At 41.4% G+C, this 26,661-nt stretch overlaps 1 protein-coding gene across 2 annotated transcripts; it reads right to left on the bottom strand.

Moving 5' to 3' along the window:
• Positions 1-1,924: 1,924 nt before the first annotated feature.
• Positions 1,925-22,665, bottom strand: LOC119721969 (solute carrier family 35 member F5-like). 2 transcript variants are annotated; one of them, XM_038191936.1, is made up of 14 exons: positions 22,465-22,665; positions 17,651-17,784; positions 14,149-14,295; positions 12,773-12,829; positions 12,254-12,347; positions 11,292-11,348; positions 10,138-10,277; positions 9,716-9,797; positions 8,727-8,814; positions 7,884-8,053; positions 6,192-6,351; positions 5,550-5,640; positions 4,425-4,612; positions 1,925-2,868 (listed from the first exon to the last, which is right to left on the bottom strand). In XM_038191936.1, the coding sequence occupies exons 2-14, from the start codon at positions 17,753-17,755 to the stop codon at positions 2,775-2,777; spliced, it is 1,473 nt and encodes a 490-aa protein (XP_038047864.1). In that variant the 5' UTR covers positions 17,756-17,784; positions 22,465-22,665; the 3' UTR covers positions 1,925-2,774. The 2 variants fall into 2 exon arrangements, with proteins under 2 accessions (XP_038047864.1, XP_038047865.1); XM_038191937.1 differs by lacking the exon at positions 22,465-22,665 and adding an exon at positions 20,286-20,366.
• Between the last annotated feature and the right edge of the window lie 3,996 nt (positions 22,666-26,661).

The following is a 26,661-nucleotide window of genomic DNA, read 5'->3' as shown; positions in this document are numbered from 1 at the left end:
TCAGTGCATTTTGCCTTTCGGGAAGGTTTTAGTCAGGTTTTACTAACAACACGGCCTGTAGTTCCATGGTTGGAAATCTGGGAGCTAACCTTGATTATTGACTGGTTGGAAGTACATGTAAATGCACGGATCATGGAAGGTTTTTAGTCAGGCTCCACTACCAACCTGGCCTGCAATTGATACAGTTCCATGGTTGGAAGTCTAGGAGCAGGTACATGCATCTGAGGTATGGGATAGTTTTGTTGTCCCCGATGCTTTGAAAAAATGACAAAAATAAAGGAAGTGTGTTTGGCTCATAAATTTGTATGAGGTAATCAAATATTGAACACATACCATGGGGGGAGGGGTTGATTTCAATATAATTCAATCAATTTCATCATCATGAAAAAATATTAATTTGATGTGTTAGAATATCTGATTCTTATTTTCACTAGTTTCATCCTTTCATTGCACCATCCACATTCTAAACTATGACTAAAGTATATGTCTTCACACCACAATACACATCTCGACATGAAACGCCATACTCTACACAACTATTTAAACCAAAAATACAAATCAGAAGATAAATCACATCATTATTATCCTCTTGACTTTATAAGTTCCATCCAAATCTGTACATTTTCTTGACATGTGAACAATACTTATCCATTATTTTTTTCTCACAAACGCTCATCATAATTATTTACATTTGGGCCATTTTTCAAACTATGGCTTTGTCACCAGCTGTGGCTTCACCTCAAGAATTATTTAGAAGCCTTTGATATGAAAACTTAATGGAAAAACTCTAGACAGTGGCCTCATAGTATGGACTCGGTGCACAAGTGAAACACCCCCTCGTTGGTTACAAAGAGAGAGTTAAAGGTAGAGTAAATCTTTTGCAGATATCCAAAAAGTGACTGACAAAACTATTGTTGAAAAGCTTGCTGGGTTTAAAGAAGGGGATGGCAATAAACTCCCTGTGAAATGATTCTTTCTGGCATGCTGTCATTTTGAAGAAAACAATCTAAGAAGGCCATTTTCAAAGATGGGTCAAGTGACACAGTTTTGGAAATTTCCGTCAGTAGTTGGTTTGAAATTCGGTGAATCCGTGAATGGGTGCGCGAAAGTATTGACACGATGCACCCGATTGCTATTATTTGTTGGTTCTGTGCCTGACATCGTGTAGCTGCAATCGGCTGAATGAGAACGTGTCCTGGATGCTGATTTCAGGCGCAATTCAAAACAAGACTCGGCGACTTTTAAATTGAATCCTAGAATATTGTTTTCTTGGAATATACAGCATTCACAGAGCTAGAACTTCATCAGGATAGTTGTTAAGCACTCGTCTTTAGATTTTGAGCACTTTTGATGCTTCAAAGGAAAAAAAGAATGCACAAATGACTAATGATCTACCCTATTTTTAAAGGGAATATACAACATTTGCAAACATCGAAAAATAAAACTACCAAGTTTTTGCGAAATACCTTAATAGGATGTTGGTAAATGACAGTCTAAAGCATCCTGTAAAATTATGGCACCTGGTATACTGTCATTTTCAAGAAAAGTGGTATTTTTGTATCAATTTCCAACGCTGATCGGCCGATCAGCGTTGGAAACAACTGGCTTTTTTTCAAATACTGGCCCCAATTGACCATTGCACTTGTTTGCAATCGATTACAAACCTATGAACGGGTACGAGCCAGCTAGACTGGTTCCCTGACCTTACAATTCCCTAATGTATGTTAACTGCTCTGTTTCTTCTTTTATGGAGTCAGGGAACCAGACTACAGGAAAATGATCGTTTTTCTTGGTTTTTATAGCATTTTCGAACCCAAAACCTCCAAAAAGTCAGTGTAACTATATTTGCTTTATATTTCCAACCCTCCAATTCCATCCATTTCTGAAAATTACAGCAAAAGCAAATGATGTATATTCCCTTTAAGGGGAGTTGAACGCATTGCCATTGTATGCCTGGCTCATGCGACAACAATAAGGATTTGTGTGCATACACAATAAACGTATTCGCCATACGTGCATGAATCAAACAAGCATGCAGAGTGTCACCTCCCATCGAGGTCTCATGAGTGGTCATGAAGTGCTATGTACTGTTCATGCATGAAGTCCATAAAATTTGTGTTCCTAAAACGGAATCTGGACCCATGGACTCCGTGCACAAGTACCCCCTCAATGGTTACAAAGGGAGAGTTGGGAAGGACCTGGAGGGACGTTCCAAGCACTGCCAATGGCACCTGACGTTCACACGATGATGCTACAGGTTTCAGTACATTCAGAATAAAGTAAGGCCCCGTCTCATTTCATATCCGAGACGAGTTCCGGACAAGTTGCATTAGCTGCGGTACAAGCTGCAGGATTCTCAACAACTTCCCCACAATCTTCCCGCAATGAAGTTATCAGTATTAGAGAGTCAAGCACTTGCTTATGAAAATTTCCCCGGAACATGTCCGGGACAAATGCAGAGCTTCTTCCTGACAAAGTAAATGATTGTACCGCAACTTGTCCAGAACTCGTCTCGGATATGGATTGAGGCGGGCCCTAGGTCTAACGTACATCGTACCAAGTCTGCGAACCAGTATGCCAACACGGTATATCTCTTCTATTGGGGCTGTCGAGTGTGGTCACAAACCATCATCTACTGTTTGTGCACTGAGTCCATACTGAGCAGGAGTCTGCATAGTCCGAGGCCCTAAATATACCGTAACCACAGCAGGAGACAAAGTCAAAGCATGGAAAACCCCCTTGGTGGCAGTTTGTGTGATTTGGCACAAGAGAATTCAGCAACTCTCACTGTCTCTACTGGCCTCAGTTTCGTCCGAGTCCATGCCGTCTTCTATGAGACTCTTTGATTGTTCCTTGTCCTCAGAAACTCTGTAAAATTAAATACGGGGGAAAAAATGGGTCAGTCAATGGGTTGTCTTAACCTATTCTGAGTTTTTGAAATACTTTTTGCAATACTTTTACGCAATCGGCCAATGGGTATAAAATCCAGAGTAGGGCGTTGACTAGGTACTTGGAGGCGAGACCAGGACAGACACTACAACGGGCCCACTTTTGTTGATGGAGGATATGTAATGTATCTGTGGACGCCACAGATAATTTAGGTAATTTAGTTATTTCATTCTTAATCCCGGTTCAAACTTCATGCGAATGCGAAGCAAATTTGATGTCATGAAACATTCGCTGCGAAATTCGCCTGAGTTGAAAGATGTTCAACTTTTACGAATTCACAGCGCAAATACTTGCCATGACGTCACAAATTCGCGTTTCTTTCGCGCAGAGTATGAACAGTGCTTTACTGTATAGTTGTGCACGGCCAAAAGTACTATACCCGTAGCACCCAAAGTACTTTACACGTACCAACCAAAGGACTATACACACAGCAACTGGTATTGCATGCAAATTCATACGGGCGTGGGCGTTGTGCATATTGTTCCCAAGCACTAGTGCTACAGAGCTGGGTTCAAACATTTCGTGAAAGGGTAGTTTGGAAAAGTGCTAGAAAATTTTGAACTAATTTTGAACTAATTTCATATTCAAATAGAAGTACATTTTAATTGTATTTAGATAAAATTAATCATTTATCGCTTAAAATCAAGCAGAATCTGTGGGTGAGGTGTTGTTAAACAAATATTGACTGCTTTGACTCGTGGTGTAGTAATACTAGCCTCCCTCGGTGATCCATGGAGCATTCTATTTTTCCTCGGCTTCGCCTCGGGACAAATAGAATGCTTCATGGATCACCTCGGGAGGCTAGTTTTACTACACCACTCGAAGCAGTCAAAATTTGAATACCAAAAGCGCTTTCTGAGTACTGTTGCAGACTCAAAATTAAATGTTAGATCATATTTTTTTCAAGCAGTTTGTGTATGTGTCAATCATAGAGCTATATTAAATTACTAGAGCGCCAACTCCTCATTCTTGGGAGCGGAGACACTTTGAAGCCGTCCTGGGCGCAGACATTTTGAATTCATGCGCGTGTTTGTAGAACACAATGAAATTAGATGGATTGAATTTTGAAAGCGTACTCTAAATGCAACACCCAAGTAGAACATACGCAAACAACTTAAGCTCGTCATGATGATTTAAAAAAGTCGCAGTTAATCATCTGCAGCGGATATGCGAACACGTTGCGCGTTTTGCGTAGAGCAAAATGAAACGCTCATTTGCTGATTGTACGTTTTGTTTTTGAGCTTATTGGCTTTGATAACGCACCGGAATACAAAGGTAAATATGCAAATAGACGTACAAAAAACATACAAAATTTCGAATTCTCCATAGGTTTGTGTACAAACATGGATGCGCCCAGCAGGCATTACTTCTTGCATGAGTTAGCGCTCTAGTAATTTAATATAGCTCTATGGTGTCAATTCACTCTCTCGGAGAAAATCAGAGAATATCTCAGAGAAAAAGAAGGGTCCAATTACCTTAACAGGTGTTTCCGTCTTCGATTGCACCAGCAGCAGGAGTTCAGGTAAGGTCTCAAGATGCTGTAGAGTTGCCGTATGCCCACCCAGAGTGGGTCCCAGTTATTGTAGTGGTTCAGTAGCGAGATGACGAAAAAGGAAACGAAGATCGGCACAGCACCGACGAAGAAGAGGAGTGAAAAATGCACCTGGGATAAAAGAGGATAATGCATACAAACTAACAATAGATTTCATGGGTTTTTGGTCATTAAGAGAAAGTGGGTTTATTAACCCATTAGCAACTGTATTACACAGTATTACACTGTCTTAGCCCTCCTACTATTTAAGAGGTCACCAATGGTCAAAATGTTTGTATCTCACCTCCTGACATACTGTGTACAAACCAATGACGGTCTTGACCAATATTGACCCAAGTAATAACCAGGCTGACAATACATGTTTCCATAGGAGGGTTAATCACTGAAAAATTCATAAAACTATTGAGTACTTTGGCAGTTTCAGGTTCTACAGGGAGTAACTGAACAACTTCCACGGATTCTTCCTGCAATGAAATTGTCAGTATTAATTTAAAGGGCCTATGCAATGTATTTTTCAATGCAATCCTTGAAAATGCACCCCTGTGTGTCATTTAACCCTATTTTCAATTATTTTTTTTTGCCATTTTCAAGGGTATTTTGGTGCCTTTTTGGTTTCATATGGTACTACGAATTTTCACATTTATTAGCAAAACTGTGGTGTAATTTCTTTTCTTTCGTGATTCGTTGTTGTGTCTGTACATGGCAGTAAGCCAATGAGCAAACTTTTCTCACAAATGTTTTTAATGAACACATTTTTTGGTTCTCAATTTGAACACAAAACACCTAAACTGAGCAGTGTCTTCCTGATATGACATCACAGCAACAGCGCCCTCAGTTGTCCAGAAAAAGCATGAATCAAAGATTTTAAATCCCTCTGAAGTATAATAGACGCATTCATTGACCTGTTTGCATGGCCACAAACAACGGCCACTGCATGTGGCGGAGTATGTACACATTGTGTACAGCAATGCGTAATCTTTTCTGTCCGTTATCTGGTCAACATACACAAGCGTAAGTCTTGTCTTTTCTTCTGATGAGTGTTACTTACTCTGCTGAGGTACATATCCAGGAGAATGGAGATTGGAATGGTGAGGCTCAGAGCCAGCGTTGCAATGAGGGAGGACGTCAGAAAACAACCCCTAAAAAAAACCAAAAGAATGTGTGAGTGGTTCAGGCACAATAGATTTCAGTTCCTGCGAACAGTGACCAAAGTGATAAGCACACTAATTGACAAAAACATAAAAACCAGTCACTGAATTCCAAAATAAGATTGTGCTAGCCCCCAAGCTGTAGATTGGCCGAAAAAAACTCCCAAGGCTATTTTGCTAGGATGTAGCCCCAATCCTGCAAAATCCTCCATTAATTCTTGAATATGGTCCATGGAGGGGTGACCACTGCCTGAATCCTGCAAAATCCTGCGGCAGTGACTGTCAATAGGCTGAGGCTTGTCCAGTGATATCCTGGAGCAGTACGGAGGATTTCAAGCATAATCCAGGCCTATATTTATGCAAGGCTGAGCAAAAATAACACAAGGTCTGGCCCAAGACCTTGACAAAGTGCATCCTACGAAATCAGTATCGCACTTTTGCCATGTAGCCTCAATCCTCCAAATTCCTCCACTTTGGCGAAGAGGATTTTGAAGGTTTTGGGGCGGTTAGGTTAAGGTTAAAAAGACTAAATGTGGACTCACCACAGCCACAGAAACTCTGAAATGACCGTGCCGATGATACCGTTCAGCGCCAGGTACAGAACCACCTTGACCGAAGGCATCTCCAACGTCTCCCAGTTAGAGAAATGGAGAATGATTAAACCGGGCCAGATCAGAAGAAAGTTGAACAGACCAACAAAACCTGAGGAATAAAAAAGAAGACAAGGCATGCCAAGTAAAGCTGGTTCCAATTTGCACAAAATTCTATTCTCTGTGCCTATTCACTGAAAATGTTTTCATGCATATACCAAGGGCTCCGTGCACAAGTACCCCATCAACGGCCAGAAAAGGAGAGTTGGGGGTGACCTAGACTGGTTCCTGATCCATCCACTGCGTATTTCGAATGTATTCAAAGTTATTGGAGGCGGGGATTAGTCTCGGAGACCATCGTAAGTTGAATTCGAACGTATTCGCGCGCCGATGACGCCTGTCGCTGACGCGAAGATGAGGTGGCTTTAGCTTTTGAACGTTCAGGAAGTCGTGCGTACTTCACGCGCGAACCAATACAGTACAGTACGCGCATGCTGTATGTCCCGTCCACAGAGCTCCTGAAAGAGGTAAAAACGTGCCCTCTTTTGTTGGCGCACGGAGCCCATGGGCCCTGATTTGGCCCATTCATTGACATTCTTTACCCCTCTTATACAAACATACATTCTGTGCGAAGTTGTCCATTCAGTCAATATCAATCAAGTGACTGTTTTGAAACAGTCAAGAGCTCCCAGCCCATGTAATGCAGGATTGACTGACTGTGACAAATGTTACTTGATAAGCTATGCTTTGACTGTAGGTAATTGATAAGCCAGCCGAGCCTACCACTTGCCTGCTTTTGTCTGTTGACTGAATTTGCCTAGTCACAATGCTGAAATATGATCCGACTGTTGGTGACTAGCCTGTGTAAAAGGCACAGCAGGGGAAGAGGATTGATTTTTTGACTGTCTGTGACTGTTCAGATAGCAGGAGGGTTGATAGTAGAAATGAATCACAGTGCTTAAACAACAAACAAGAACATGGGTTGGAGTATATTCATTGGGTTTGAACAGAGCAGGATTCTGATGAAACTTGGTTCGGTAACCTCGGAGGTGAAGCCAGTGTTTCTTAAAGCTACAGTCCATCATTTGCAGCTATCCAAAAAGTAACTGACATACTTATTGTTCAAAAACATACTTGGTTGAAAGATTGTACGGGAACTAATCTCCCTGTGAAATTATTCTTTCTGGCATGCTGTCATTTTGAAGAAATCAACGAATGAAGGCCTTTCCAATGATGCGTCTACAGAGGCATCGTTGGAAATTTCCGTTAGTAGTTCGTTTTTTTAATCGGCGAAGCGCGCGCAAGCGTTGACACGACGCACACACGCGCGCGCGCAGTTGCTCTAATTCTTAGGATCAGTGCGTGACATCGGCTCAGTGAGAACGTGTCTCAGACGCTGAATTCAGGCCCAATTCAAAACGTGACTCAGCAATATTTGATTTGAAATCGAGATCCAAGAATGTTGTTTTTCTCGAAATATACAGCTGAAGCTGAGCTGAAACTTCATCAGGTTAGTTGTTCAGCACCCTTCTTTAGATTTTGAGCACTTTTGTTGCTTCAAACGACCAAAATGCACAAATTACAAATGATGGACTGTACCTTTAAACCTCCTGCAACTCGGGCATATGGCTAGCTACAACTTACCAAAGAACATGGGGATATCCAGAGTATTTTCATTGTCCACTCTGCGCTTCAGCATCACCAGGTACACTGCGTAGAGGAACGCCCCGCCCAGGGCCCAAAATGACCCCACCTTGACCTCTTCGTGGGCGTTGTCCGTGGTGGTGAAACTCACCATAGCAACACCGCCAACACTAAGACAGAAAAATGCGTAAAGAACACCACATTTAATTTGGTACCCCTGGGGTATTTCGGCTAGAACACAACACTTGTCAAAAATGCACCACATGTCAAAATGACATGTCTGCTCATATTAAACAGTTCACATCGGATGACATGTATACAGGCAAAGGTTTTCGGAACCGATGACGGATAGACACACAAAGAGCAAGGCAGGAAATATCTGTCTGCGACCCGCTCGCTGCGAGCGACGCCGGAAATATCAGGGTGTGCTACCCGCAGATGACGGCCTGAACCCGTCTGGCATCGAGGTTCATGAAAAACAATCCCACGCCTGGGTCCAGTCAATCTCCAGTTTCAGTAGCATGAAACGACTGAGAATATTTCTACTCCCCCTGGATGGGATGCTAGTCCATCGCAGGTTTCTCCCCAGCTAATGCCGGTACCCATTTACACTCCTGGGTGGAGAGAGGCAAAGTGGGGGTGAAGTTGCTTGCCCAAGGACACAACATATGGCCAGCAGCTGGATTCGAACCCCTGACCATCTGATCATGAGTCATGAACCCAAAACACCAGGCCACACTCCCCACTAAAAACTGACATGATGGAACATCAAATCTGACTCAACTCCAACGTGAACGAGGAAATATTCACAATGTTTGGCTTCAAACATACAAACCAATTTACCTGAAGAGTACGCTGACTAATTTTGTCAAGGTGAATTTGTCCCCGGAGGAGCTGGGAAATACAGAAGCTAGGAGCATGGTGAACAAACCTGAAGCAAAAACACAGAACGAAAAACCATCAGAGAAACAAATCATAACCCCATCATTTTCCTGAATCCTCACATTTTACAATGATTTTTCATACACCCTAGGGGGTTAGGAGTAAGGATATAACCTGATCAAGGCTGAGTCTGACTGAGTCACAATGACCTGATATAACATGATTAGGGGGTGTATGACTCACGACTCAGACTTGGACTTGAGTCTGACTCGAGTCACAATGACTCTGACTCCGACTGGGGCTTGGCACTTCAGATTCGGACTAGGGACTCCAATTTCAATGTTAGTGACTTACACTCAACAACTAAATGACAAATACCGGTTTGTTTTTTAAGTTGACAATTTAATATTTTTCTTGCAACAGATTGGCTCAACATTGTTGACTTCCGAGTTGGACTCAGACTCAAACTCAACCTAAATGACTCATGACTCGGACTCGGCACTGAGGACTTGGACTTGAGGTTTGAGAATTTGAGTACAACTCCTCAATGTCGAGTCTGAGTCCCGAGTCATTTAGGTCGAGTCTGAGTCCGAGTTCAACTCGGAAGTCACAAATGTTAAGTAGTATTATGCAACAAAATATATTTATTTTTTAATTCAAAAGCGCATCTTAATTTAAAAAGTAAGGTGTGATCTGCTTAAACCTTGACTCCCAGGGGATTTTGCTAACATTATTCCCTTAACCCCGACACTCCAAAACATGCAACAGTTGTCTAAGTGAGAAGCCTGCTCAGTGTAACCAGTTCAACAGGTCCAAATTTCAAATTTTCCCAGCCAGAAAAGGAGGGTTAACATGCACTGAAACTGTCAAATAGTTTTTTTCTTTTAAAAAGTAGCATATTACATATCTAAATTCCACTTGAGATTTGCCAAAATGCTTGAGAAAATTACCTGAAGTTGAGGAAAGAGTGTTGACAATTGCCATTTGAGTATCATTCAGAGCCTCTTGGTAAGAGAAGTTTGCTAAAAACCACTGAAAAAGAAGCAGATATGAACATCAACTAAGATTTACAAGGGAGAGTTGGGGGAGACCACTGGGAGGGACATCCAACGCATTGCCAACGTGCCTGATGCTCGTGTTAAGACGACTGACGCTCACGCGAAAACGCTACAGCTTTGAGCACATTCAACATGAAATAAGTTGTGCGTAGTTTGTGCCGTACCCGCATGAACCAGTACTGTTGAACCTTATTGTCGATCCGGACTATAGAACCTTATCGTCTATTCATTTCCCACCCAGTAGTTTTTCGCGTCTGTTCGTTCCCACTATCTTCTACCAGTGTCTATTACAATGATAACAAGGGAAGACTCACCACAACACAGAAGGAAAGGCTGATTTTGATGACTTGAGTCATGGGCAGTTTCTCGCCTTCTGGCGGTGGGGGGATCAGGCTGTTACGCTGGCTGGCATTGTAGGGCATTCTGGACAGCATGGCATCCTGCCCATGACACTCTGTAGTTGACAAGGAAAAAAAACGACGAGGGAAAACAATTTAGCGCTTTCAACCCTTGCTCTTCTTCACTCTTTAATTCAGTTCAATATATGGCCACATTTGAATTATTCCACGGATTAATATTTCCTTCTTTGAGAATGTCGCTCAGAGAACGTAAGCGGTGAAGCAATACCATGATTAACCCTAACCCACCTCACTCCTCCAAAATCCTCCTGGCGGTTTTGGAGGATTCTAGAGGATTGAGGATGAATGGTGATTGAATCAAATGAGGATTCTGGAGGATTGAGGATGAATGGTGATTGAAGCGCATGAGGATTTTGGAGGATTGAGGATGAATGGTGATTGAAGCACAAGAGGATTTTGGAGGATTGAGGATGAATGCATTTTGAGGCTGGACTGTCTGATGATTTTGAAGGATTTGGCGTTGGTTATCCTTCATTTAAACACGAGTGCAAAGTTTTGGGATGAGGAGGATTTTGGAGGATTGAGGATGAATGCATTTTGAGGCAGGACTGTCTGACAATTTTGAAAAATTTAGGCGGAGTTGCACAATTTTGGAGGATTTTGGAGGATTGAGGATGGTTGTAAGCAACAAGGGCCTAGGGGGTTAGGGTTAATTCAGTAGTTTGGATGGAATCACTGCAAAACACTAAGTTCTCGGACTCTTCTTTTCCCTTAAATTAAAATTATCCCGACGATAAACCAGGGATCTTTCGATCCATAGTTCTTCTCCCTATCCACTAGACTACTTTTTGAACTTATCGATAAAAACTTTAGGGTGACGCAATAAAATTTGGGTAGGTCAGGTAACTGGAAGCAGAACGCTTTTTTTTGTTCGGTCCTGTGATAACAGATGATAAAGGAGGCAAATTACACCCAGACTTGTTCATGTGTGCGAATGGAAACCAATATGCTTGTCACCAATTTTCAATTCAATAGGCACAAAGCTGTTGTGTCTTAGGGAAAGAAGAACACGACTTTTCATCTTGATGACTGAAATGTTCGCTACTCACCAGACAACTGCCTGACTTCCATCAGATTGCTGAATCTCACTCGGCCAATTTTGACAGCTGCAAAAAGACAAAAAGGAGAAAAATATACAATTAAAAAAGGAGAAGAAAAAAAAAAGGAATGGAAACATTGGATTGAAGTAATAAAAATCTTATCATTGAAAAAGTGAGAAGCAACAAAGCTTCAAAGAGGGAAGAATCTGTAACAGCTTGAATATATACAGGAGTCCCAAAATATGGCACACTTTCAATTACTCTGAATTTCCTCATAAAGAGTTGTCAAACTTATTTCTTGATGAGCTTAAATTTAATTCAGTAAAGTACTGAAATTAATACAACCGATCCCGTTAGCTCAGTGGTCGAGTGGTAAGGCGTCTGCACTAGAAAGCAGGAGGTCATGGGTTTGAGTCCCACCCGAGTGATTTTTTTCCAACTTTCACTCGGGAGGTAACACACTGAGTATACAGTGTTCATACGTCGGTGAAGGGCAAAACCTAATTTGATTAACAATTTTAGCGTTATATAATGAAGCTCTCAGGTCAAAAAAGGTGGTGCCTGGAAATTGGGCACAAGAGTTGGCAATGGGCCTTTTCATACTATCGTGTTGCTTACCCATGTTGAAATCAACACGGGTAAACCATACATGTATGTAGGTGGAACTGGATATCCCATCGAACATAGGTGGGCAAGGCATTCCGTTCACACTAACACTGTAGTGAACATAAGTCTGCTGTACATATATGCATTTTCTACCCTGGTAGAGACTGGTCCTGACCCGGGTTAGATTTTACCCGTGCGAAGCACTGGACCCATGTAGAAGCCGTGTTGCATTCTTGCTAGTGTGAAAGGGGTTTCTGAGATCTCCTACTCAAACACGGTGATTATGGAGTAGTGTGAAAGGCCCTTAACATGGCAAATAAGTCAACTTTGACAAACGTTTCATTCGGAGACAGGTTGCCACTTACGTGAATCACATGGCTCGCTGATGCTACTATGTCTACTGTCTATGCTTTCCTTGTCACTGTCAGTGAATTTGACGGGAACGTAAAGGGGGTCACTCTGTAACAGAAATGACAAAGAAATGTCAAATACTTCCAGAGTCCTATAAACTTGTGCAAATCATCACAAAGTTATTTAAAATTGAAAAATAAAATAATAGTGTCAACCATATTGCAAGGAAAACAAGAATCCTTCTTAGATTTTACGTTAATTAAAATTAAGGAACACGTTGTTAGCGTATTCCCAATGAAACTCACAATTACAAATACTTCTTACAAACGAAGGTTTTGACCTCTAATTAGCAATTAACCAGTATTCACAAAGACTCTTAATAGATGGAGGTTTTCCATTGTTCTTTTCGCCGGGGAAAATTGGAAACCAAGTTCAAATGGAATCACGATTCCTGGATGGAATCAGAATGGATTGCAAAAATGTTGGAGTCGGCCAAGCCTACAGACATAGCCAAGGACTTGACTGTTTCTTACCAACAAATCATGCTTCTCCTCTTGAATGTTTGGCACTGTACTTTGGACATCTGTCGCCTGTTGATTGCAAAAAAAGTAAAGATATTCCTTTAAATCTCATTGTTAATTCATTCCAGTTATGCTGGTGTAACGTCATGGCTCTGCTAACCACGGAATTCTTCGCTTATGATCACCATTTTGTGCTAAGTATACTTTTAGCACTGAAGTTCTGTGCTAAGCATCAAATCCATATCTATGGAATGTAAGCTTTCCGAAGATGAACATTCCCTGCTAACCCGTGAAATATTCCAACTTTGGCATGGATTTTTTTAAAAATAGTTTAGGCTCCATCCATAACAGATTTTTCGATATCGATTATAAATTGAACACGCGGAAATTATTGCCAGGCACACAGGCGTGTATTGGACTGATGTGCTTTACAGAAAAACTTGTCGAAAAGACATAAGTAAGCTTTGAGGTTACCTCAAAAAAGAATGCAAGAAGATGGTCTATATTATGCTTCGGACTTCTTTTCATTGTACAGTTTACAATCTATTTTTTATATAAACTTGGTGGTGACAGAAAAAGCAGCCTTCTTGATGGTCTTTTGTTAACAGAATTGGTCTGACCATGCTCCGACACATGAAACAAATCAGCTAAGGTTTTTTGTGCGATATCTTTTTCTCATATCAAAATTTACAACATTTTAATACAATTAAAAAGATTGGTATCGGTACATCAAAGACGCCTATAATACACAGTTAGTGGGAATTTTCTGCTCACAGTAAAGCAGAGCCATGACATTGGCCCTGATCAGGTTGAATATATGTTTTTAGCCGTACAGATGTTGTGCGAAATTCTCTTAAGTCGCATCCAACCTTGGTCAAAGACCAACCAACATGTGCTTAACCAACATGTGGCACTGTTCATAAGCACAGACATTTGCAAAGCAAAGCAAAACCAATTTTTTTTTTAAAATGTGCATAGCCAAAACAGGTTACCAGCTGAATCCGAAAGGATTCATATAGTTTGTGGCTGGTCCCAGACATGCCAGATAATTATAGCTAAGTGCAAATCCCTGCTTAGCAGCTCATCTCACTTCTCATGACAAATTTTCACAATAATAATTATTAACATAGCTCCGAAGTCTGCCTAAGAGACGCTCATACATGATACCGGGTACAAACCGCGAAGGGAACTGACTACAATGTAGGTGCAATATAATAATTTTACAGTTGAACAAATCCAGCCCTATGTTGGCAGTCCCCCATTTCGTCATGACTTTGTCATGATCCTAGCAACATTAGCAATGCTGCATACCCGGCAAATAGCAAATGGGGATCACTCAGAGAGGATACAGCTTTTTTATTATTTTTTTTTGTCAGCATTTTACTCACAAGTGTAGTTGGCTTTCCAATGCAAACTGAGCACATCCGTTGCCATGGTTTCCAGAAGATAAAGCCAAGGAGATACAGCATAAACATGGAGGTTTTCAGGTATGTGCTGAAGAAGGGCTTGTCATAGCCCTTGTCTTTGAATATGTACTGCAAAAGAACAAATATGGTACTTGGTTAATTTCAAGGTAGGAATACATCTTCTTGCACAGTCAGTGAAAACCAATACCGTGACATGACCAGGCTCCCCCCCCCCCCCTAGTCTGGCGCCATCCCATTCAGGAGCAATTAATGAAATACGTTCAGGGAACTCGACCAAAATGACTGACTTGTGAATAAGGCCCATGGGTTGGAGAAACATTGTGACAAAAGAGCTTTCCAATATGGGATCAAATTGAAAGATTGAAAAACGGAGTTGCAAGGGTGGGATTTTTCCAGTGTTGATGAGTGTTGATGGCCTGCCCCCTTCATACCCCCCCCCCCCCTAGGAAAAATTCCAGCAATGCCTATGAATTGAAAACTTCAATATTAGGGCTTAGGTTGTTCAGAGTCCGACAACAGTCAACTCTAATATCGGTAGGGCCTACATGTATGCTATAAAGGTATCTCATTTTACAATCTGGATGCTAATAAAATACAGCCTTGACTTCGACCCGTCAGAGATAAAAACTGACGCTGAAAGTACAGACTTATCAATAAAAAGAAATCAAGGTACACTGTAAACCTGTAAACAAAAAAGTTTATGAACCCTCAAATATTTTCATGCGTGGGACGCACAATGCTGTGCATTCAACACACAGACTGCAGTCTGCACAAGATAAAATAAAAAAGGGTGCAAAATGTACACTTTAATTTTGAAACTTTCAGTCAGTTCTGGAGCAAGAATTAATTGATTTTTTTTAGAAAACTGTGTACAGAAAAACCTCTCAGTTGTGTTTAGTGTGTAATAGTAACCAGTGTTCTCCATCAGTGGTTTTAGGTGGGATGCGGATGGCTAGGTTTGCTTTTGTATGCTGCCCCGTTAAGGTTTTGCACCCCCATATTTATGACCAACCTATTTTTGTTTTTTTTTCACATCATTATGCCACACAACATTTTCAGCTAAACAAAAAAGAAGACTACATTGTTTCATGGATTCCTGATTATTAAAAAGTGGAAGTTGACAATCCTTCATCTGCGGAGCTTTATCCCTTCATGTTATGGTCGGACAAAATATGATTTTGAGTGGTTCATATTTTATAAATACACATACCAGTAAAACCTACACATACAATACCATGATTCAGTATTTTTGTTATCACGTGTGTGAAATTGACTTCAGACACGCAACGTCCGTAACAACAAAAACATGACGTTTCCATAACATCAAAGTAGCTTTTTGTAAGGTACTTGTAACGAGAGAACCTACATATATATCAACCACAACATAGTTACTTCATTAAATTCTTGTAAGAAACTTCACAGACTTTTATCAATGCCTACCGAAAGTCAAAACCTATGTCAGAATGGGTAACGTCCGTAACAGTCATTTACAGTGCTTATAACCCCCCTATGCAAACATACATTCTGTGCAAAGCTGTCCTTTCGGTCAAAATCAATTAAAGCTATGGTCCATCATTTGTAATTAGTGCATTTTGTTCGTTTGAAGCAACAAAAGTGTTCAAAATCTAATGGAGGATACTGAACAACTTACTTGATGAAGTTTCAGCTCAGCTTCAGCTTCATATTCCGAGAAAAACAGCATTCTAGGATCTCAATTTAAAATCAAAAGTTGCTAAATCATGTTTCGAATTGTTTTGAATTGCAGCTTTACGCGATGTCGCTTACTGATCAAACGAATTATAGCAACCGGGCGCGCCTGTGCGTCGTTCCAATGCTTGTGCGCGCTGCACCGAATAACAAAACGAACAACTAATTTAAATTTTCCTACGGTGCTTCTTAAGAAGCACCGTTCGAAATGCCTTCTTTCGTTGATTTCTTCAAAATGAGAGCTTGCCAGAAAGGATAATTTCACAGGGAGTTTAGTCCCCTTACTATCTTTCAACCAGTATGTTTTTCAACAATAATTACGCCAGTTACTTTTTTGGATAGCTGCAAATGATGGACTCAGGCTTTAAGCGACTGTTTTCAACAGTAAAGAGCTCCCAGCCTACCGGTAAATAACGCAGGATTGACTGGCAGTGACTGTTTATGTACATGTAACTGGATACAGCTATGCTTTGACTGTAGGCGATTGATGAGCCAGCTGTACCTGTCACTTTCCTGCTTTTGTCTGTTGACTGAATCTGACTAGTCAAAGTGCTTGCTTGAAACACGAACTGACGGTTGGTGACTAGCCTGTGTAAAAGGCATGGCAGGGAAGAGGATCGTTTTTTTGACTGTCTGTGACTGTTCAGATACTGGTTGCAGGACGGTAAACTCAGCTACATATGTAACACTGCGTGAACCATGTCATGTTATTGTTGTCCGAATATAAAAAATTTGCTGTCACTTCAAGCATTATTATTATTTTTTTTCATAAACTGTTTAGTAGGCTTTGAATGTAGCATCTGTAATGATGGATTTGCCCAGATATAGAAGACTGCTGTTTTACAACCTTTACCACCCCAACTCCATCAAAATCTATCCCCCCATTTTTGTTGGCCTGGCGTGACTAAATATTGACGGAGTATGATGGACTTGGGCCTAATGGCCTGAAGCAGTGCTAGGGGTATCCGATTGATTTTGCCTAGCTTCCTGTACTAGATAAAAGCCATGTATAGCAAGTCCATGAAAGTCAACCAGTGCGTCAGTGGTGGATTCCATTATGTCACGTATAGTTTTGTATTGGACGCACAGTAATTGATGCATTCTGATGGATTTGGTCCAGTTCCTAGTAAAAGACGCTAGGGAGTTAGGGGTAATGAAACTATGTAACAGTTAAACAAATGCATATTGATCAACTTAAAGGGAAAATACAACATTTGCAAACATCAAAAAATAAAACTACCAAATCATTTTGAAAAACCTTGCTGGACTGTTAGTGAATGACAGTGTAAAGCATCCTGTAAAATCATGGCACCTGGTATACTGTCATTTTCAAGAAAAGTGGTATTTTTGTATCAATTTCCAACGCTGATCGGCCGATCAGCGTTGGAAAAAACTGGCTTTTTTTCAAATACTGGCCCCAATTGACCATCGCACTTGTTTGCAATCGATTACAAACCTATGAACAGGTACAAGCCAGCTAGACTGGTTCCTTGACCTTACAATTCCCCAATGTATGTAAACTGCTCTGTTTCTTCTTATATGGAGTCAGGGAAACAGACTACAGGAAAATGATTGTTTTTCTTGGTTTTTATAGCATTTTCAAACCCAAAACCTCAAAAAAGTCAGTGTAACTATATTTGCTATATATTTCCAACCCCCCAATTCCATCCATTCCTGAAAATTACAGCAAAAGCAAATGATGTATATTCCCTTTAAACTTCTCCCAGATTTTTTCAAATGAAGGACCAGGTCTTACCCTGGTAAGCTCAGATGAGGCTACCCAGATGGCGTCAACAGTCAGTAGCACCAAGATACCCAGACAGAGACGTTTGGAATGACTCAAACCACTGGTGATGCTCATTGTCTTACTTCATTGACAGCTGAAAAAATCTGCAATAAAAAAAAATAAAAAAAACAAATACCTGTCAAAACTCATCCTGTTTTATCATTTTAAATTTATCATTTAAAAAAAAAATCCTAATTGTACCTTAACTGGGCTACCGGGTAAAAAATGATTAGGGTTGCAAGACCACGTTTTTTTCCACCGTGAACATGTATTGCCAATTCATGTTGAAAAATATGAGTTTGGAAATAAGAAACATTAAAATACTCTTTTAATTTTTCATGACTCCTATAATAGACCTTTGTACACAACCACAGTAGTGGAATCAGTATACATGTACCGGTACTACATTCTTTCGCGAGCCATGTGGAAACCCACAACTGAGAATTTTTCCTAAATGCGTATGCTGGAAGCGTCTTCCTGTATAACAGTGAACTTTGGACTCTAACAAAAACCTTGGAGAACCAAATTGATGCTTTCCACAGACGTCATCTTAGATACATACTAGGAATTCGCTGGCCAGAAAAGATATCAAATGAAGACCTGTACACCAAAACCAACCAAAAGCCGTGGAGTGTAAACAGGCGCGGATCCAGGGGTGGGCCGCGGGGGCACGTGCCCCCCGTCCAATTGACTCCACACAAAAAAAGGGGGGAAAAGAAAGGAAAAACGAGGGAGGAGCGAAAAGAGGGGAAGGAGGAGGCAACCCTCCTTACAAAAATACCGGCGCCGATATTAACCCTAACTCCCTAGGCCTTTTTGCTAGGATGTAGCCTCAATCCTGCAAAATCCTCCAATTGGCCTCATGGAAAAATAGCATATAGCCTCAATCCTGCAAATTCCTCCGTTATTTCTTGAATATGGTCCATGGAGGGATGACCACTGCCTGAATCCTGCAAAATCCTCCGGCTATGTCTGTCAATAGGCTGAGGCAGAGGCAGTGACATCCTGGAGCAGTGCGGAGGATGTCAAGTATAATCAAGGACTAAATTTATGCACGACTGAGCATAAACAACACAAGGTCCGGCCCAAGACTTTGACACAGTGCGTACTCCGAAATCAGCAACGCACTTTTGCCGTGTAACCTCAATCCTGCAAATTCCTCCAATTTGCAAAAAGGATTTTGGAGGATTCAGGGCGGTTAGGGTTAAACATCAGCTTGCAAACATTGCGTAGTGGCAGTATGACAGCGAGCTCGAGAGTCGATCGAGAAGCTTCGAAATAAACCGCGATCCCACCGTACGTACCCCGTATAACGTAACCCTGCATGTACGTATACTTATGTACGTACGATGCATTCTCTACAAAAAAGCACATGCAGCTTTTTGCTGTGTTGCGCGACACAGGGGTGTGTTTTCGTAAGAACAATTTGCCATTATTTCCACGCGCTTGTAAATTCAAACTTATACTTTTCACAGAGTCCAAAACATTTCATTGTTTTAAAATGAGTTCTTCAACGTCATCATAAAATTTTCGTAAAGACTTTATTCGAGAAATGATGTAAAACCCTGAAAAAAAATAAACACCCCTGAAGATATACATGGATCCGTCCATAAAAAAGGTTGTTTTTTTACGAAAAATGGCGCGATCCGTCTGGTTTTGACATTATTACGCGTTGCTGAAAATACAAATCTGATAAGTTTGGTACTTAAAAAGGATCTGTTTGTTTTTAGGACAAAAAATCAGCAGTTATAGCCAAGAGGCAAGTTTCAGCACCCGAGACATGCTCTGGCAATTTAGACGGAATGCGGTGTGTTGCTTTTTCAAGTGCAAGCGAGGAACTTTGTTATCGGAGTTCGCCGGTGGCGGCCGCGGGCCGGCGCCCGTCCGTGCCGGGTCGGGATACACCAATTCCCGATGTCTAAAATTGTAACTTTTTTGTTATGAGTGGTAAAAACCTGATTCAAAAAGCAACTTATTGTTTATTTGATGGGGATTCCTATGATATCAAACATTTTGATAGGTTTGGAAAATAAGATTTATAAATCAGGCTAATAGTAAATAATGTAAATCTCACAGAATTAAAACTCCAAATTTGGCCATTTTAATTTTTGTATCTCCAAAATGCAAACACCTGTGAAGCTGATTAAAATACCATTGATTTTGTTATGAAAATCTGGGAAAAAATGTTGCAACCTGACACCGCTTTGACTGAGAAACATTTCCAATTTTGTTAGGGAATACTTAAAAAATGTTCTTGACTCTCCATAGACTTTGTACACAATCGCAAGAGTGGCGTCAGGTTGCAACTTTTCAGTGATACAAAAAATGAGATTTCTTTTTTTCAAAAAGGAAATTCGCTGGACTCCCTTGTCTAGGGACCAAAACAAAAAGAGGGGCTTGTAACTACCATGACTACAAAATCGCTGGAAAAGGCACAGAAATTACTCCTTTTCCTTCCCACAATACTGTAGCCATTGTATTTGTAGCTGACGTTAGTAATACACTAGCCCAGGTTGGACTCTGTTCCGTACGCAACTGAGTCCAGGGTATGAACGTCTGCTGCCATAGCGAAAAAAATTATAAACCATTTTTTTCATATTTTTACCTTATGGAGGAAGCTTACATATTAGGCCTAGTATCACTGAGTACTGTGGCCTCGTGGTTAAGGGCACTGATTCGTGGTCTGCGGGTAAAGCTGCAGGTTGTGGGTTCGAGTCCTGGCGGGGTCATGGTGCGTGTGCCCTTGGGCAAGGCACTTTGTCACTCATTGCTTCTCTCCACCCAGGAGTAAATGGGTACCTGTGAGGGCAGAGATGGTTATTGTGATTGAATTAGCTTCCTTGCGCCTAACAGGCTGCATCGAGCTGTATACTCCCCGGGGAGCTGAGATGGTATTTGGAATGTTTCATGTGCCCAATGAGCAGGGGTAATAATGATGTAGCGCCTTGAGCACCAGTCCTGGTGGATACGTGCGCTTTATAAATATCCACTATCCACTACTTGTGTCCAGAATTGTGCACGAGCTGGGTTTAGAAAAAGGCAAATATGTCCGCGGTTGGCGTGTTTACCAAAAAGAAACTGCAATTCCATGCTTTCGTTGAAAACATTTTCAGTACGAACTCCCCGTGTGAAGATTACGTGCGCGGATGCATGCACACCTAGCACGCAGCCGCCACGGCAGCAAACGGCACGCGCGTGTACGTCTTCACGCAGAAAATGTTTTCAACGAAAGCGTAGAGCTTGCGGTTTATTTTCCGTGAACACGCCACCCGCGGACATATGTGCTTTTTCTAAACCCAGCGCAGGCACAATTCTGGACACAAGGAATATGTAAGCTAAATTTCAGCTTCCTCCGTCAGGTAAAAAAATGAAAAAAAAAAATTGTTATAATTTTTTTCGCTATGGTGGTACATTTTATACCCTGGACGTCAGCCGTAATGCAATGAAGACGTTGTCCAACCTGGGCTAGTAATACGGTGATCGTGAAGTGTAGGGCCCTTGTTGGAAAGATTTCCATATACGAAGTTCACTCAACACCCTGTGTACAAACCCTATGAGATTGGACTGAAAAATTGTAAGTGTTTTCTAAGAAAATGCTTGTATTTTCTCACTGCTCAAATTGACTTTGATGACATAAAATTGCTATCTGGGGGCTTGTTAGTCAATACAATGGAAAATTAGTGAACTTCGCATATGGTAATCTTGCCCACCATTTTCCTGCGCGGTTTGTGCCTTGCGATTCAGTGGGCCATGCGTGCTCACGGTACATCGCGCGGTGATCGCCATCTTTATTTTCGGGTCGCATGTTGTCGCCGCAAGTGTCATCATCATTTTACCCGTGCCGCGGGGGTACGGTACATGCACTTGTACATGTACGCATGCGCATACTATCATTTCGCTTGTACCGTACCCCCTGCGGCGCGCTCCAAGCGAACCGAAAATCATCGCTGGATCATATGCGTGCACGTTTCAAGTGTCAGGTTGGCTCAGTGCGGAAAGGGCATATTTTTCATCATTTTAGCCAAAAAAAAACGAGAAAATCCAGCGATGTTTGTTCTGCACATATTTTGTGAGTATGTCATGAGGTGTAGTACGGAGTTTGGGGGCAAACTGTGCAGCGGTTCTGTGGAAAATTTCTGCATTTTGATGGACATTTTTGTACTTAATTAGTGTTTTGTGCTGACAACAATTTTGCGGGGTTCTAAATCTATGAGGCTCCACTATGTGGAGCTTCATAGTTAGGAGTACTCTGCGGTGAGAAACTGATGAAAAGAGTCTACAAACACGTACACGTTTAACGTTGCTTTCGAGTATATTTTACAGATTAAGGTCGGTAAGCATCGTATATGGAATTTCTGAAACCAGCGGCCCAATAGGCTACATAGAATACTACGACGTGAAAATTAGCTTTTCTAACAAGGTAAAAATATTGAAAATACTGGTCATAATTTTTTTCGCCCGGTTTTGAGCATTTTATACCCTGGACTCCCTCCGTTACGTAGGGAGGAAAGGGAGTCCACCTGGGCTACCCCCCCCCCCCCTGACTACCCTCCCCCCCCCCCCGCCTACCCCCCCCCCCCCCCCCCCGTTACGTAGGGAGGAAAGGGAGTCCACCTGGGCTACCCCCCCCCCCCCCTGACTACCCTCCCCCCCCCCCCGCCTACCCCCCCCCCCCCCCCCCCAACTGTATTGCGATAATGTCCGGGATTTGGGCAACTACTAGCCTAAAATAAATGTCATAAATGTGCCTGAAAAACGATGGACATTATTGTTTTTATACTCACCGTAAACCAGTTCGCCTTCTGTCACAACTAGTAAACGCTACAGACCAGTCAAATCATCATCAAACATTAGTTATACCTCATAATGCAGTGAAAAAAAGGCAGTCTTATTAACGTCTCTTGACTCGTGTTGTTGTTCACTTGCAGTTACACACCCATTAATCTTGACTCCTGCATGCAGACTCGACTACAGATGATCCTATCCTCTCGACTACTATACTGCATTAACTGCAGCTGGATGATCGGACACTGGGGATCTTTTTGTAAAGTGACCTATGAAACACATTGACGTCATTAAATTTGGCCGTAGGGAAGGGCGCCCCTAGCGTTGGATAGGTAAACGCGTGTGGGGCTTCCCTCGTCCCCTGTACCCCCGCTCTGCCCCGCCCTGTTTGCAGGGCAGGGGTAGGATGGAACGCCGTATTATCGCGGTACTTATCACGTTTCTCGTTCGGAATAGAGATTGCACACTAACCTTCCAGAATTGTCCTGTCTTATGTGTAGTATAACTCTTCCTTTTTAAATTAATATACAAAAATCTGACGGGTGGTGTGGTTTATTCCGTGTACGATGCCTGTGAAAATAGACATGCGCGGCGTGTGCGAACGGAGGTGGACTCCCTATTATCGCGGTATGCGGGAAGTGGTTTTTATAATGATCCCAACTTTTTTGTTCATAGTTTATGTTTGACCAAAACACCCCCTGAATAAAGTCTGATATTTTCCCTGTAACGTTCAAGTTGATTAAAGACAAAATGTCTGCAGGATGATTTCTTAAAACCCTGCCCTTCCCCCGAAAGGAGAACACAAATCCCTGAGGCAAGTCCACTGATCGGCGATTGAGGGCGCCATTCACTTTACACGGTGTGCCGTTTCATTTTCGCTAACGCGCGGTGCTTATTTTGATCCCGTAAAAGTTGTTACGATTTCGCGCTGCAAATATCGTCGTTCGACTTCATTTTACATTTGCAGCTGAAGAATGGAACTTTCATGGACAGAGCGCAATTAAAGATTTATGTTAAAATATAAACGGTACCTTTTAGCAGACACGGTGAGGGAAAATTTTGCAAGTTTTGGAAAACGTTAATATTTATTAAAATCGTTAAAAGTCCCGAAAGACACAACATTTTTTAATCGTCCTTTTTATACAACTCGGTAGAAAATCCTTGATGACTGGTGAACTGGGTAAAAATCGCCACTTGAAGGAGTTTTGACACTGTAAAAAGAGAAATTTCCCATGCCGCGATAATAGGGATGCCGCGATAATAGGGAGTCCGACTATACGAGCGAAATGTGGGGCTAGTTAGGTTTTTTTTGGGGGGGGGGGGCGGAGGACCGGACAATGTAACCAATAAGCGATTGCTTCAAAAGTCTACAATCTTCCTGAAGTTGTTAAAAATGGAAACTAGCTTCAGGTTTGTTTGCCTTGAAAAAAATCCGCATTTACATTTGTTATTAATTATGAATAAAATAGTTTTTTTCAAAGTAGAACCCATGCTCATAACATTAAAAGAATGCTTGTCTGATCCCCTTACACTTTTTCACGGTATAATAATAATTAACATTATTTTAAATTCGCTTTTCGTGTCACTGGGACATTACAAGCACTTTTGTACACTAAAACTAAAGGAAAAACACAAATTCTTAAGAAAGAAAAATAAAGTCAATTAACAATTAAATTAATTAATTGGACAATTAATTAAAAAATATGTTTTCTCTGAATCCTGCATGTCCCTGTTCAGTCATTAGCATAATACGGTACACTGTCAAGTTTTTAGGCACTTTTAGGCATTTTCCCATGAAGCACGTGAGTGGTGCTAGTAATCAGAGAATAAAACTGCTTTAAAATGTTACACTGATTTTACCAAAGAAAACATAGTTTAGCAACCTCGTCCTCAGTGCTAACTTTATTTCCAACCTCGTTTCCAATAGTAAGCCCTGGATAGGAAACCTAACTTCCTTCCTGTATCCTGATTCGATACCGCAATTGGCTATAAATGGATTTTTACCGTGTACTTGTGCAGTACGTGTTTTCGCGATCATTCGTCCACACCTTCTCGAAAACATTCATTTCCTCTTTCAATTTGTTCATATTAATATGAAATGTACGGAAGCGTATTTAGGACATGACCCAAAATATTTTTTAGGCCCACTACTTCGCCCGGGCGGATTACTATTTCGCCCGGGCGGATTACTATTTTGCCCGGCTGGGCGGATTACTATTCTGCCCGGGTGGACTACTAATTCGCCCGGGCAGACTACTAATTCGCCCGTGCAGATTAGTAATTCTCCGCGGCCGGGCAGACTATTAATTCGCCCGGGCGAATTAGTAATCCGCCCGGGCGAAATAGTAATCCGCCCGGGCGAAATAGTAATTCGCCCGGGCGAATAAGTAATCCGCCTGGGCGAAATAATAATTTGCCCGGGCGAATTAGTAATCCGCCCGGGCGAAATAGAGGGCCGGACATTTTTTATTTTGGTCATGTCCTAAATACACTTCCGTAGAAATGTGATAGTGCATGTTGTCTCGTTAAGATCGTAACAGTTTAATTAAAAATAAAATCATGTTTTCGTAACTCACCCCATGCTCGCGCTGCGACGAATTGAGTCTGCTTTTACCCCAGACACCGCATACACAAACAAACACAAATGTAACGCCGCGGGCAGGCACCAGACTATTTCTCATTTGCATACGTGTTCAAAAATCTTGCACATGCAAATGATCCAATACCAGGGTGAGAGCAGGTAGTGGTGGTCGCGTACTGCTCGACACCCTGGGGACGAAGTTGATAGTTTAGCGGCTTTTCACAACTTATTATCACGTTGAGAGGCATGGTCAAATGTGTTTTTTCCCCTACCCAACGCCAGGTGTGCCCTTCATCATCTTTCAGTTTCTTTTCAATTTTTGGGGGGTAATCTGATGACTTTTGGGAGAAATTTCCATCCGAAGATGATCCTGAAGCCCATCGCCATTTTAAAAACGGTGCCTACACTCCAATTGCAAAATAGATCGCTTTTATGGCCCCAATTTCATCCGAATTTCACAGAAATACAAGCTCACGGTCCTTTGCACGGCTTCCACCCTTATTTTATTTTACAAATCCTCAAGTTCATGGCCCACAATATGCTCAGAAGAATTTGAGGGCATGCAAATCGTGATTTGGCCGGCGTAGGTAATTTCGGACCGATTTACTGACTTAATGATGTACTTACCCCTGATGAGCAATTACGGTATTTTTATTCAGTGTCCGATCTACAGTGCAAAGTATCAATATTCATGATACACGCTGCAACATGAATATGCATGACGTAATGTTTAATATCGGTGATGAACTTGTTACTTGATTTTTTTTAGTAGTAGGCAGAGAATCTTTAGAGCACAAGCCGACAGACATCATTAACATGATGAGATTTCATCACTGGTAGTGTGCATGCTGCATATAGTATACACAATAAACCAAAAACAAATTAAACCAAATTAGGCTGCGTTCCCCGTGCTATTTTCGAGTTTCATCAAAAAGAAAAATAGATTCGTTTTCTAATTTGCTGTCTTTACAATAGTTATTCACTATTGAATAAGACATCGGCCGAAAAAAATCAGTCCATGTTTAGTTATTGCCTTATTGCTTGACCATTTCGAATAGCTGTTAGACAATAATGGGCCTTATAATTATGTACGAGTTGACCATCACTTTGTCGACAGCCAAGCCCTATTTTAAAAGATTCCGATAAGAATCCATTTACTAACACCGAAGCTGTCGCTCCACCGTAAAAGACCCGAAACCATTTCGGTATAGAAGGGCCAAATTAAACTGGTTCAAAATTTCCAAAATCATGCGAAACCGAATCAAAAGCTTTCTCAAAATCGATCAATAAAAACATACCAGGAATCTTATGTTTTTCTGTATAATTAAGAAAATCATACATTAAACGAATATTCTCACCAATATAACGCCCTTTCAAGAAACCCTTTTGATTTTCATGAATAATAGAGGAGAGGCATGTTTTAAGTCTCTCTGCTATACATCCAGAAGCTAATTTGTACGAAGTGTTCAATAGTGAGATCGGTCTCCAGTTCTTTGAAAATTGACGAGGTTTATCCCCTTTAGGCAACAAAGTAATAATACCGTACTGCTGAGTAACAGAAAGTTCACCGGTTTCATAACCAAAATTGAGGGACCGTAATAAATATCACGATAAA

This window comes from Patiria miniata, unplaced genomic scaffold (assembly GCF_015706575.1).
Source record: "Patiria miniata isolate m_02_andy unplaced genomic scaffold, ASM1570657v1 HiC_scaffold_14, whole genome shotgun sequence".
NCBI classification, from domain to species: domain Eukaryota; kingdom Metazoa; phylum Echinodermata; class Asteroidea; order Valvatida; family Asterinidae; genus Patiria; species Patiria miniata.
This window is presented reverse-complemented; position numbering and strand designations above follow the sequence as displayed.

What these genes read in the sequence shown, in the direction of transcription:
- LOC119721969 (XM_038191936.1), bottom strand. Translation starts at nt 17,755, where the DNA reads ATGAGCATCACCAGTGGTTTGAGTCATTCCAAACGTCTCTGTCTGGGT. An exon ending in GGAAGTCAGGCAGTTGTCTG is followed by an intron (nt 10,278 to 11,291) that starts GTGAGTAGCGAA and finishes TGTCAACTACAG; the next exon opens with AGTGTCATGGGCAGGATGCC. An exon ending in GCCTTTCCTTCTGTGTTGTG is followed by an intron (nt 9,798 to 10,137) that starts GTGAGTCTTCCC and finishes CTTCTTTTTCAG; the next exon opens with TGGTTTTTAGCAAACTTCTC.